At 53.2% G+C, this 12,857-nt stretch overlaps 1 protein-coding gene across 1 annotated transcript; it reads left to right on the plus strand.

Annotated features, from left to right (window-relative positions):
- The first annotated feature begins 6,505 nt into the window (after positions 1-6,505).
- Positions 6,506-10,544, plus strand: B3gnt7 (UDP-GlcNAc:betaGal beta-1,3-N-acetylglucosaminyltransferase 7). The gene is made up of 2 exons (XM_051190707.1): positions 6,506-6,722; positions 8,301-10,544. Exons 1-2 carry the CDS (start codon positions 6,712-6,714, stop codon positions 9,481-9,483), a joined length of 1,194 nt encoding a protein of 397 aa, XP_051046664.1. The 5' UTR covers positions 6,506-6,711; the 3' UTR covers positions 9,484-10,544.
- The last annotated feature ends 2,313 nt before the right edge of the window (positions 10,545-12,857 follow it).

Below are 12,857 nucleotides of genomic sequence, written 5' to 3' on the forward strand. Positions count from 1 at the left end.
TCCCTATCAGGGTTCTTCGGCCTTGCTGCTCCTGAGTCCTGAGTTCTGTCCTCTGAGTGGCAGTCCAGCCCCACCTCCGCTTGATGGCCACCCCATACCGATCAAGCCCTGGGCGGCCTTGGCTATCCCCAGACTAACTTGTTTGTGCTTGAGCATGAGAAGGAATCAGAAAGCTGTCCAGCTCCAGAGCTGTTGTGTCCATCTGTCATTGACTAGCCCAGGGCTCCTCCCATCCCAGAAAGAGGTATCTCTACAACCTGAAGGAGTTGCCCACACAGCACCGCCCCTTCCTCCTTCCTCCTGGGCTCTGCATCTGAGCTCTTGGTTTTACATCTGAGCCAGCGAGTCCTGGAAGCTTGGTGTAAGTGACAAACACGGCTGGAATATCGTCAAGGTATTTCATGAACCTCTGAACAGAATTTTTAAGGATGGCAAACTACCTGGGCCGCAGTGGCACAGGCCTTTGATCCCAGCACTTGGGAGGCAGAAGCAGGCAGATCTCTGAGTTCAAGGTCAGCCTGGTTTACAGAGCTAGTTCTAGGACAGCTAGAGCTGTTACACAGAGAAACCCTGTCTCAAAACAAACAACAACAACAAAAGAATGGCAGACTCCTTTGAAGGATCTACCCTTTCCAGATGTTCCTAGGGGCTGCCAATCTCAGGACCTTGCACCATCCATAGAAGGGGAGTTATGACCCAGGCCACAGTGAAAGACCCTCCCTGGGATTTTGTATATGGACTTGGACATCAGGTGGATGGGAGTAGAGATGAGTTGATAAATGCCTAAGGACATTCTGAAGCCTACATTTGTCCTTCCTATGAAAGGGCAGGTGGCTATAAAGTGTTGATGGTATTTCTGTTATATGAGCTAACAAGTTCCTTTAGCTTAAGCTACTTAGAGTTGGGTTACTAGTACTGAAAGCCGGAATAGACCTGGAATAGTGCCACATACTGGGTCTTCAGGATGCCAGAGCTACCCTGCTTGGCTCATAGCATCCTTGAAGTCCCTCCTTGGCTTACTCAGTACCCACCTAGACATCTTGCTATCAGTGTCCATTCTTCTAAAGCTCCTACGCCTACCTCTGCTTTCTGTACCACCACCTACTTCGGTGGGAAATGGAGCTTTCTTTTCTGCTCTCTGGCCCCAATTTCCTCTATAGCTACTTCCCCATCTGCCTCCTCCCCAGGCCCACATGAAGACGTGACCCTCTTCGGGCCCTTACTCAATGCTGACCAGCAGTGCTCCAGAGTGCTCCAGGCTTCCCCACATCTGAGTTGCCTGGGAAACTGAAGAGCTGCTTTCTCCCCAGCTAGCTCTCCTCTGTCTGCCATTAGGATCAGCACTGACACCTCCTTTTTTGATGAGACTTAGCTCCGTGAATATGGGACAGTCAGAGGTCACTGTGTTCCTGTAGCTGGGACAGGTTACCTGACTTCCTCCATTCCTGGTTCGTTTCCTTGTGATATGCATTTCTTTGGAGCCCAGTCTTGTGTCCTGAGCATGCTGTGTCAGAAACATAGAGGGCCATGTTTGCGCTTTCTACAATGTTAGAATTTATCGAATAACAAATTACCAAAGGACAGAAGCCTCAATGACGGCAGTTCATCAACTGGTCCCACTTTCCTCCGTAGCCTTGGCTGAGGAAAGCCCAAATTCTTGCATTCCAGTCTTAATTACTAACACTAACACATTATGTATCACATAGTAAATCCACCTATGTATATAGGTATGGTTGTAAGTTACAGAGTAGCCACTAAGGCTAAAGAGATCCCAGCAGGCCTGGCTCCCCCTTTAAGTCAGAGGCCAAGAAAGAGCAAAGGGTGAAGGAGGAGGTAGGGAGGCAGGGAGTGGGACCTCAGAGGGTGTCATCCATTTAAATCTAGTTGGGACTCTTAGAAGTCAAAGCTCTGAAGGAGTTCGAAGTGGCCTGAGCTAGGAGCTGATAAGGACACAAAGGGAACCAGGGTGGGTGTGGAGGGGTGAGATAAAGCATCAGGCTGATGAGCCCCCCCTCCCCCAGGGTACTGTTAAATGCTACCACCACAGGGTCAGGCTGAAGGTCGGAGGGGTGAGAAGGGCACTGAGCCACAGGAGTGAGGATCAGGACCAGTCTAGAAGGATGGACAGACGACAAACATACAGACGGAAAACAACAGTTCAAGTAGGCTATGTCAATAAACGGAGCCAACCAAGTTAGGGCCTGAAAAGTCAGGGATTCTGTCAGTCCACTGACACTTATACTCAGTGGTCAGTTGACAGGCCAGTGGGACCACAGCACGGCAGCGTTGGGTACCGCCCCTTCACGGGTCCAGATGATGCTGTTACACCATCTCCTCCATCTGGCATGTTCCTTAAGTTCTCAGGCCTCGTTTTCCTGATTTGACTGTGCCAAATGGTCCTGATTTACTTTGATAAATGAATGGGACAATGTCCTTTCCTCTTTTAGGAATATGTCATTTATCAGTCTGTTTCTCATGTACAGAAGCATTTGTACTCAACACGGAGTCAAAAGCTGCTTTTAAAAGTGTCTCTTGGGGCAAGGCAGAGACTGGAAAACACTGCTGGAAACACGGGGCACAGTCTGCTGTCAACACCTTGACTGAAGGAACTTCCAAGAGTTTAACTGGACTCTTAGATGGAAGCCACCCCATGCTCTGAAGAGTCTCCCTACTCTCTCCAGCTTCCCATCCTTTCCTTGCTCCTGCTTGGGCCCGTAATTACAGAAAAGACCTAGGCGGCAAGATGGCTCCACACTTGTACCAAGCCCAGAAACCTCATGAAGGAAGGAGAGAACTGTCTCCTAGAAGTTGCCTTCTGACTGTTCACACACATATAGTCACACACACAATCACATACACATACATACACATAATCACACATACATAATATACACAGAAATACATACATTTGCATGCACACATGTGCACACACAAAAACACATACACATTGTGTGCCTGTGTGTATGTGTGTGTGTGTGCACGCACGTGCGCACTTAAGTGTGTGTGTGTGTGTGTGCATGCACGTGTGCACTTAAAATTGGAAAATAAAGGGGAGTCAGCCTCCAAGGAGATATGTCCCCTCTGTTCAATCCTAAGTCTTTCTCAGGCTCCAGATCCTACCTCACTTTCTCAGGGCAGCCAATCTCTGGGGGACACCAATTGGGGGAGGCAATTTGCCTGCTGGTACTCTTCCAGGGTTGACTTGAGTGGTCTCTCTGGGGTCTCTCTGGCCCCCTCACTATCACCCTGTACTGTGTCAGGTTTTCAATAGTGGACACCTGTGACCTATAAGGACCAGAGGTCTCACTCTCACACTCCCTCATCAGAAATCAAGCCTCAACCCCAGATTTACCCACTGCAAACTTCTAGAACAAAACACAAAGCAGGCATCCTACCATGGCTCTGAGCTTAGAGAAACTCCCATCAAGGGCAGTTCTCACGGTCACCCTGACCAACAGCTAGCCCTGAAGTCACACAGGACCCATCAATCATAGAAAGCTGCAAACCCAGGATAGTGCTCCCGGGAGCACTAGCACAGGCAGGGGAACCATGCTGTATTTCTTCACAGACAACACCCCTTCAGCAACTCTCTTCCTACCAACAAATGACCTCTGACCCTCCAGCACTGATCCATCAGCCCCCAGCTGTGAACGTAGGCTGCTGGATCTGAAACCCCAACTGTGGCTACTCCTGGAGTGTAACACTAACTAAAACTAATTCACATGAGCTTCAATGTTGCTCACTGCTGCTAAAGGAACTGCAGCTGACTTTGCTTACAAACCCAGTCCCAAGTCTCTGCCCATGGTGGCCTCTCTCCAATGACCAGGGCTCCTTACTTTTCGCTCTTCACTTCTTTCTAACCCAGAGCAATACTCACATTATCCTGCAACAATAGCTACCCGGTACGCCCTCCGATGGGTCGGGGTCTCCCCACATCTGAAGTCACTGCAGACCCAACAGGAAGGGGGGAGCGTAGCAGGGAGAGGGAAGATGGGAGCTGGGAGAGAAGTGAGTTATCAAAAGAATCAGGGGAGGAGAAAGGGACATTCTTAGTGTACTTCTATGTCCCAGCTCACCGAGCCCCGATTCTGGGGCAGTAAGAGGATAGTACAGAAAGTGACTTGATGGTTTAGGGCCTCCTATTCGATCCCTTCTCCACCCACATTAACATTTCCTATAACTGCCATCTCTTCCCACTGTGCTCTCCCCACAGTGTGGGAGCAGGGGGGAGGGCAGAGGCAGAGTCCACCTGCAGATTGGCCTTGCGCAGCCACTCCAGCTGCTCAGAGACAATCCATAGCCATCTGCTGTGGCTCTGCCCTGATGGCTGGACAGGTGTGGGGGGGACCAGACTAAGTGGAGTCACTGTGCTTCTGAGTAGGGATGGGCTGCTGTGGCTCACAAAGAACAGGATGAGGGGACAGTAGAAAATGACCAGAGCCTGGCCAGGCACACACACACACACACACTCACACACACATATACACGCACACACACATGCACGCCCACCCACATACTTAACTGTCACTCATTTCCCCAATCAGAATCTTCCATGACAAACTGTCTCAACTGACCAGACTGGACTGCAAAGCTCCGAGTTGACCTTGCACGGCTCCCCTCATTACTGTTGCCATGGTCCCTTGTGATCCCAGGATCCCCTGGGGTCGGCCAAACTCTAGTGACCATAATATCAAAAGCAGTTCACCTGTGTAAGCCTCTGCGTGTAGGGGACACCGCGTGTCTGCTTCCCCTGCGTCATTTCACATAACTCTGTACTTGCAGGAAATTGAGGTCTGGAGAAGATAAGCCACCTGCTCCCTAGTAGCAGCCAGGAAGTGCAGAGGAGTGACCCAACACCCAACCCTCTGGCACTCAAATCTGAATTCACAAGCCCTTACCAGAAACACCTGTGTCCACCTTCACCTAGCACCTGGAGAGAGCTCCACTCTGGGGTGAGAGGTCTGTGCGAGGCCAAATGGGCTGTCCTTCAGCAGGGCACCTTGTGAAGAGCTGGGAGACTCTTCCTCAAAGCCACACATATGGAGAGAACAAGAAGAGAGAACCCCAAAGCCTGGGCTGTGCCAAGTGTGTTGGCACATGCCTGTAACCCCATTGTTCAGGAGGCTAAGGCAAAATGACCTGCTGTCCAGTGTCAGCCTGGACTTCACGCCAAGACCCTGACTCAAAACAAACAAAACACAACACCCTGGGTGGTGGAGGAGCATGGGGATAAGTAGCCAGTGCCAAGCCAGGATGATGAGGGCTGTGGTGGGGACCAGGGCAACTGCAGTGACTCCTACCGGCAGGCAGCCAGGCCAATGAATCTTAGGCTTCAGGCCAGGACTTCTTGGGAGCTTAAGAGGGCTTTGTACCAGACTCTCTAAAATTCTGGCCAGAAGGTCCTTCATCCTTTCTGACCAGAACTTACCACATTCCAGACAATTCCACCGTAAATTTAAACACATACCCTAGCCCAAGGATCACCAAGGGAAGGCCAAAAGGAATCTTCACCCTTGGAATTCACTGGAGCGTTCCGGTCTCCCTTGTATTCCCTAGGGAAAGGACACACAGAAAAGCAGTTCCCCATTTTTACAGACCGAAAGAAAATCCAGACGCAGGATTCAGGGACCACCTGCTGAGCCAGGCCCACCTCCTGGTTTTGCATATTCATCCATAGTTTTAGTTCCCTCCAGTCTACCACCACTGCACAGCCAGTCACATAACCAGCCCCAGAGCTGGGCCAAGATGCTCCCTCCCTCCCTCTACTGTGACTGTGTATCGCCCATTCCCAAGAGAAAATGGTGTACGCACTGCAGATTAATAAAGGCCCGGAGACAAAACAAAAAGGGGGGAAAAAAAGTATGTGAAGGGGGGGACGTTAAATGAAAGATTTGTTGGCAATACAAGAAAGGAGGGTTTTGTTTGTTGTCAGACAGTCTCACCAGGGAGCCCTGGCTGCTCTAGAATTCACCATGTAGACCAGGCTGGCCTCAAACTCACAAAGATCCACCTGCTGGGATTAAAAGCAAAAGAATGGAGTTTTTGCAGAGGCAAATGGGCCTTCTTTTGGGGAGTGGTAGTGGAGAAAGAGCGAGGGACCCAGAGCCTTCCTGGATGATGTAGACTGGCTAGGATCTGAGAGCCGCAAACCAGCCTCTTCCTAGCATCATCTCCTCTTGAAATGGCCGACAGGTCTAAGCGAGCCTGGGAAGGAAAAGTAAATAGGGCAGAGCAAAAAGCATTAGGGAAAACAGCCTTTATCCGCCTCCTTCCACTCTACACACCCAAGACTACTCCAGAAGGAAGCGGCCAGGCCGCTAGGCGCCCGGTGGGCGTGGAGGTGGGCGGCGTCCGACGTCCCCACGTGTCCCGGAGAGGAGAGGCAGGCGACCCCGTGAAGGCCCAGCGGGGAAGTCGCCGCCTCAGGATGTTAGTGATCCTCAAGGTCTCTGAGATTTCGTCTCTTCCCCCTGCGATCTTGCGAGGCGTGCCTCTGAGGTGACCTGGTTTGAGCGCAGTCGCTGTCCCCACCGTGAGCCGGGGCGCGAAGGGTTAACGTACCTGGGCCGCCGCCCCTGCGGCCCCTCCTCCAGCCTCCGGGAAAAGAAAGTCTCAGCGGGGGCCCGGCCTGGCCCTGTCCCGCCGTCCCCAGCCGCGGCGGCCAGAGCTGTGATCCGTGTGCGCCGCTCAACCGCCCTGGACCGGGCCGCCATGTCTCTGTGGTGAGTCGGGGTCCCTGTGGGGCGCAGGGCACCCCCGGGCTTCTCCTCCTCTCGGGACCGCAGACCGCAAGGGATGCACGCTGGATGTCCTGGGGCCAGCCTCAGTTTCCTGGGGCAGCAGGGGTGGCGGGAGATGCGGGGCGCGGCGCGGGAGCTGCAGGTGGGATGTGGGAGATGCGGGACGCACGCTCGGCTCCCCGGCCGCGGCTCGGGCAGACCGTTTTCAGGGTCTCGAGGCCCCGGGGACCCATCAAGAGTCGCCCCCTGGAGACACCTCCGGTCCCTCTGCCTCCTGTGACTTCTCCCCTGGACGCCTCAACCCCTCTCCCTTCCCGGCTTTGCTCTTACAAACGGAGTGGACTGGTGCGTGCAAACCAGGGGGTCTCGCCGCCGCCGCCCGGGACTGGTCCTTACTGGGACTCTGGAGTTGGGGCTTGGAGCTTCTTTAGAACCCCAAGGGCCGGAGTACGGGGTCCGGGATCCTGTGCTCTGGTTCCCAGGAGGGGTCAACCTTGGGTCTCACCACCCAGCAGAGTACCTTAAGTGATTTCTGTCTTTCTCCATCCAACCTGGTGGCCAAGAAGTCATGGAGCCCTTTGGGAAAATCTCGCTGTATAGAGGTGGGAGGCTCAATCTTTGCTCATCCTGCGCTTCCGTGGACTTTACCCGGGAATTAGTTATCTCTACCTGCTTCGTAGCTCCCTGACTCTTGTGCCTCCTGCTTTGGAGGTAAGAGCCATCTCCCTGCTGCTCCAGCCCTGGAAGGCCACTCTGCCCACATGCTTTTTGCCCCAGTGTGAACGGGGCACAGGCGGGGTCACTCCTGAGAAGGGCCAGGGTTTCTGCCTCTGAAAAGGGCATGATGGGGTTACCTGTGCAGGGAGGGTCTCTGGAGAGTGGGCTTCTTTCCCAGGGCTGAAGGGCTGGGGACCTCATTGCTCCTTGTGGGATATTAAGATGGGGGTAAGGAGTCATGATGGCGTCTGTCCACTCCACTTCCAAGCCTCCCATCTTGGGTGAGAGTGGCTCATTTCTGTGTTGGTACTAAGAAGCGAGAACCCACTCCACATTGCATTCCACAAGGGACTCCCCAAAACTTCATTGTAGACACTGACTTTACCTTTCACATTGACTGGTTCAAAGTCACCTGGTAATGATATGCTGTCCACACCTAGGTCTGAACTAGATATGAAAACGGGAGGTGAGGGGATGGGGAGCAGGGCTGGAGGATGGGCGGGTGTCTCCGTGGTAAAGTGACAGCATTTCCCCAGTACAAGCCTGGTACTTTATCCTGTGTTCTGTCGTGTGTGTGTGTGTGTGTGTGTGTGTGTGTGTGTGTGTGTGTGTGTGTGTGTGTGGCAGGGGACAAGTATTTTAGAGGTGTTAAATGACCCCCTTCCCAAAGTCCCTGGTTTTTGGGACCCCAATAGTTGATTCTCAATGCTTCTTGAATTGGGAAGTTAGCATGAGAAAGGAGTCAGGATCCTTTTTGTTCCAGGGAGAGGAGTCCACTAACCCATCTGTGGCCACCTAAATCCTAGGAGTGCTTGCTTACCATTTCTCCACTGCTCCTCCTAGGAAGAAAACCCTCTACAAGAGTGTGTGCCTGGCTCTGGCCCTCCTTGTGGCTATCACCGTATTCCAGCGCAGTGTGACTCCTGGCCAATTTCTGCAGGATCCTCTACCGCCTACGCTGGGGCCACCCAAAACTGGAAATGTGATCAATTCCAACAGCTTCTGGAAGAGTTCAAAGGATGTAGCGGCTCCCACCCCCATAGCCCCTCGGGGACCCCAGGCCTGGGATGTGATTAGCACGAATTGTTCTGTTAACATCAACCTGACCCATCAGCCCTGGTTCCATACTCTTGAGCCACATTTCCAGCAGTTTCTATCCTATCGCCATTGCCGCTATTTTCCCATGTTGCTGAACCACCCAGAGAAGTGTGAAGGTGACATCTATCTGCTGGTGGTCGTCAAGTCAATCATAACCCAGCATGATCGCCGAGAGGTCATCCGACAGACCTGGGGACACGAGTGGGAGTCAGCAGGGCAGGGCAGGGGTGCTGTGCGCACCCTCTTCCTGCTGGGCACAGCCTCCAAGCAAGAGGAGCGGACCCACTATCAGCAGCTGCTGGCCTATGAGGACCGTCTCTATGGTGACATCCTACAGTGGGACTTCCTTGACAGCTTCTTCAACCTGACCCTCAAGGAAATCCATTTCCTTAAGTGGCTTGACATTTATTGCCCCAATGTCCCCTTCATCTTCAAAGGTGATGATGATGTGTTTGTCAACCCTACCAACCTGCTTGAGTTTCTGTCTGACAGGCAGCCCCAGGAGAACCTATTTGTAGGCGATGTCCTGAAGCACGCTCGGCCCATCCGCAGAAAAGAGAACAAATACTACATCCCCACCGTCATGTACAGCAAGTCCACCTACCCGCCCTATGCTGGAGGTGGGGGTTTTCTCATGTCCGGTAGCCTAGCTCGGCATCTCCACCATGCATGTGACACACTGGAGCTCTTTCCTATTGATGACGTTTTCCTGGGCATGTGCTTGGAGGTGTTGGGGGTGCAGCCCACAGGCCACGAGGGCTTCAAGACCTTTGGCATCTCTCGGGTCCGAGGCAGCCGCATGAACAAGGAACCCTGCTTCTACCGTGCCATGCTGGTGGTACACAAGCTGCTGCCTGCTGAGCTGCTGGCCATGTGGGATCTGGTGCACAGCAATCTCACCTGTTCCCTCAAGTTCCAGGTGCTCTAATGTTGCTGGGCCAGCAACATGTTTGCCCTCAAGTCTTGGGGTCCTGGGGCCGGAGCTACGGTGCATGGCGTAGTCTTTGGTCCCATGTGGGAGGTGAAGGGTCTGGGCCTTCTGTGCCCCTGGGTGTGGTGTGGTACAGACAGCCAGAGAGGAACTCCCAGCAATTCCCAGAAAGTGAGGCCCGGCTGGAACTTCCCTGACTGAAGGTCATCTGAGGACCTGGATCCTCCTAGCCTAGGCCTGTAGCCTGGCCTTTCTATCCTGATAAGGGACCCCGGTGGTCTCTGCAGGAACTTCTGCTCAGGTACCTGGGCTAGGCCTGGCCCCAGTGGGACTGTGGCTGTCTCCTGTCATCACAGGAGAGTCCCTTTCTGTGAAATGCCTCTGGCTCCCTGAAGGCCAGGCAGCCATTGTGGGAGCTCAGCCCTGTGCGGGTCCACAGGTGTCCCCTCGTCCACACCCCTGGATCTCCCAAAAGTCAAGCCCCATAGGCTTTCAGTACAACCCCAGGCTTCCCTAGAGTCTGCTGCAAAGGCAGCCTCCTGGCTCTGTGCGCTTGTCCAGAAGCCTGACCGGCCACTCGACTACCTCAGCACCCCTCTAAACCTCACTGTGGGCACAGCCCCACCCTGCATCCCGACACAGGGCAAAAGAGCTGTGCTCCTGCCCCCCCCAGGCACAGCAATACCTGACTACAGCCCAAGCCAGGCTTCACCCTCGCAGCTCACCCACACTGACACCCTGGCCAGAAACGGGCCCGTTTGGCCCCAGATGTTGATATTCTTCTATTACTGTGAAGTTTTATTTATGAAAAATTGGAAGGTGACAACTCCAGGCCTTGGGAGGTGGTACCCTCCTCCTCTCTCTACACTCCCCTTCGGCAGCCCTGTCCACCATCTAGCACCTTTACCTTTCAGCCCCACTCTGAGCTCTCCCTCCTCCGGGGCCTACACAGACGATTTCCCCTGTGAAAGAATGCCACCTCCCACCTCGCTCAGACTGGGGTCACCCGGGAAAGATGGACATCATTAGTTTCTCAATAAAACTGGACTGGTTGCTGAGATGTCTGAGCTAGTTGGTTCCTTGGTGTATAAGACGCCCCCCAGAGGGACTTAGAGGAAGCAGGGAGCTGAGGTGATCAACTCAGCCTGCAGGCTATAGTGCTCAGCTGTTTCAGGTCACCCTGTGGACAACTGAGGCCTTGGTCTAGGTATGAACGAGGTTCTCATGGGAGGCCTTAAGCAGGGTATGCAGAATCTAGTAGGCTTCCTGGTGTTCTGTGTCCTGTACAGCTAGCCGGAAGCATTGAAGTAGGCTTGGGTGAAACGAGCTGCCATGTGCAGGATCTTCACCCAAGCTGCTGCTTCCAGGGAAGGGGCGGAGGGCAGGTACAGCCAAAATGGGATCTCCTAAGACAGTAGTGTGTCCAGCCCAGGGAGATCCACCATAGGCCCAGCTACCCAGGGACAAAGGACAGGGCTGCTATCATTTCTCCCTAGCACAGGTCTTCCTACCCCTTGTCTTGTCGACTGGCTAAATTATGTGCAGAGCTCATTGCAAATATGCATGCCTGGTCCCCAGAAATGAAGATCTTTGAGATTGCAACACTGTGGGACCCTTTTGTGGAGCCTGGGCCCGCAAGAGGCAGAGGGCCATGAGCACCTCTATTTCAAAGTTCCCAGACACCCACCTACCCCCCCAGAACAGCGGCAGAGAACAGTGGGAGACAGACATTGAAGGGCCAAGTTCGGGGGTATGTGTGTAGCCACATCTAAGGGCCAGGCCGAGGCATGGTTTAATCAGAGCAAGGGTGGTAGGTGGATTGGCTGGGGGTGCAGCTAGGTGCCAAGCAGGCCTGGATCTCAGGCCTTAAAGGTTTTATGAAAGTGTCTGCAGTTGATCCTGACAGTAAGGCAGCAGAGACCAGTAGTTGTGAGGTCCTTGTACATTGCTTTACTTTGTCTCTGGGTCCTGTAGACTCTTAAGTAGATGTAGCCTGCCCACACTGTGGGTCCTGCGGGCTTCTGACCCTTGCACAGCCTGAATGTGAGGCTTTGCCTCTGGTTAGGCTCCCTCACTGGAGCCCAGGGCTGTGCAGGCAGGTGGGAGGTCAAGGAACCCCTAAGGGGGAAGGGAGAAGGGAGATGCTCACGTTCCGCAACCCTGGCAATAGCTCACTGAGCTTTGTATCTACTGCTTAAAGGACTGGAGGACCTTTGCCTGTGGTAGACTGGAATTTGGAGGAAAGAAGGAGGAGGTGCCCAGCTGAGTTTGTTAACCAATCCTGTTCTTGGGTCCAGAAGTGATAGGAACACATCAGACCAGGCTATACAGCCAAGGCTTAGGACATCCACAACAGATCCAGTCAGGACTAGGGGAGGCCAAGTAGCTCCTGGATCAAAGAAAACCCCCCTCCAAGAGTTCCCACCCTGGTTATCTGATAGAAGGAATTCAGAACCAGAACAGGTATTGTCCAGTCTTGACTGGTCAGGGGCTGAGCAGAGAGAGGTTCGTGCAGTTCACGGATTAATTAGCTCTGACTCTCGGGCTCAGGCGTATTCTCTGGACACTGCCTTTACCCTAGTCTGAGAGAATGAAGAGTTGTGCTTCTTAGCTCCGGGCTGTGTGTAGACCCTGGGTCACTGTTTGGCTCTGCTGAGAGAAGACCAACCAAACTGGATCTTCCCTAGCACCATGCAGGTCTATCTCTCCCATCAGCCCCCATCTATCTCTTTTGGGTGCTCTCTGCAGGCTGTGAACTATTAAGAACACATCAAGCAGACACAGGTCCAGATCCCACCCCACCAACAGGGTGCCCAGCCTGCAGGCCCTGCAGCCATTTTGCTGTTGCCCTTGGCTTTTTTTTTAATGAGTGTGTGGGTCCCCAGCCTTCTCCATCCAGATTGTCTCTAAAGGACACCTTTATTGCTGGTCACTGGGAAACGGGTATGAAGAAAAAAAAAAGTTATTCTAGAAGATTCAGGCACTTTCACTAAAGTCTTGTTTTCCTAGTAGAGAGGTGTGTCCCATCACCACGGTTGCACAACAAAAGACAACAAGGAAGGTCTAACGGGTTTAATAAAAGGTTCCTTCCTGAAAGTCTCAGGTACCCCAGACTGGATGTGGACTCACCATGATTTGCCAGGATAGCCACTTCCAGGCGGCTGGGATTACAGGTGTAAGACGGGTGGAGGCAATGTGGAAATCAAGGATAACAGGCATCTCCTGGAGCAGAATTGTTCTTTAATCAGAAAGGCTGCTGGGGGACTACAGTCCCTCCAGAAGTAAGACGGTGAGGATATGGCCTGGGGGTCTTGGGGGTTTTATGGGATATGAAAAGGGAGAATTGGGATGGAAGAGTCTGCAGGACAGCC

Source organism: Phodopus roborovskii, unplaced genomic scaffold, assembly GCF_943737965.1.
Source record: "Phodopus roborovskii unplaced genomic scaffold, PHOROB, whole genome shotgun sequence".
Lineage (NCBI taxonomy): Eukaryota > Metazoa > Chordata > Mammalia > Rodentia > Cricetidae > Phodopus > Phodopus roborovskii.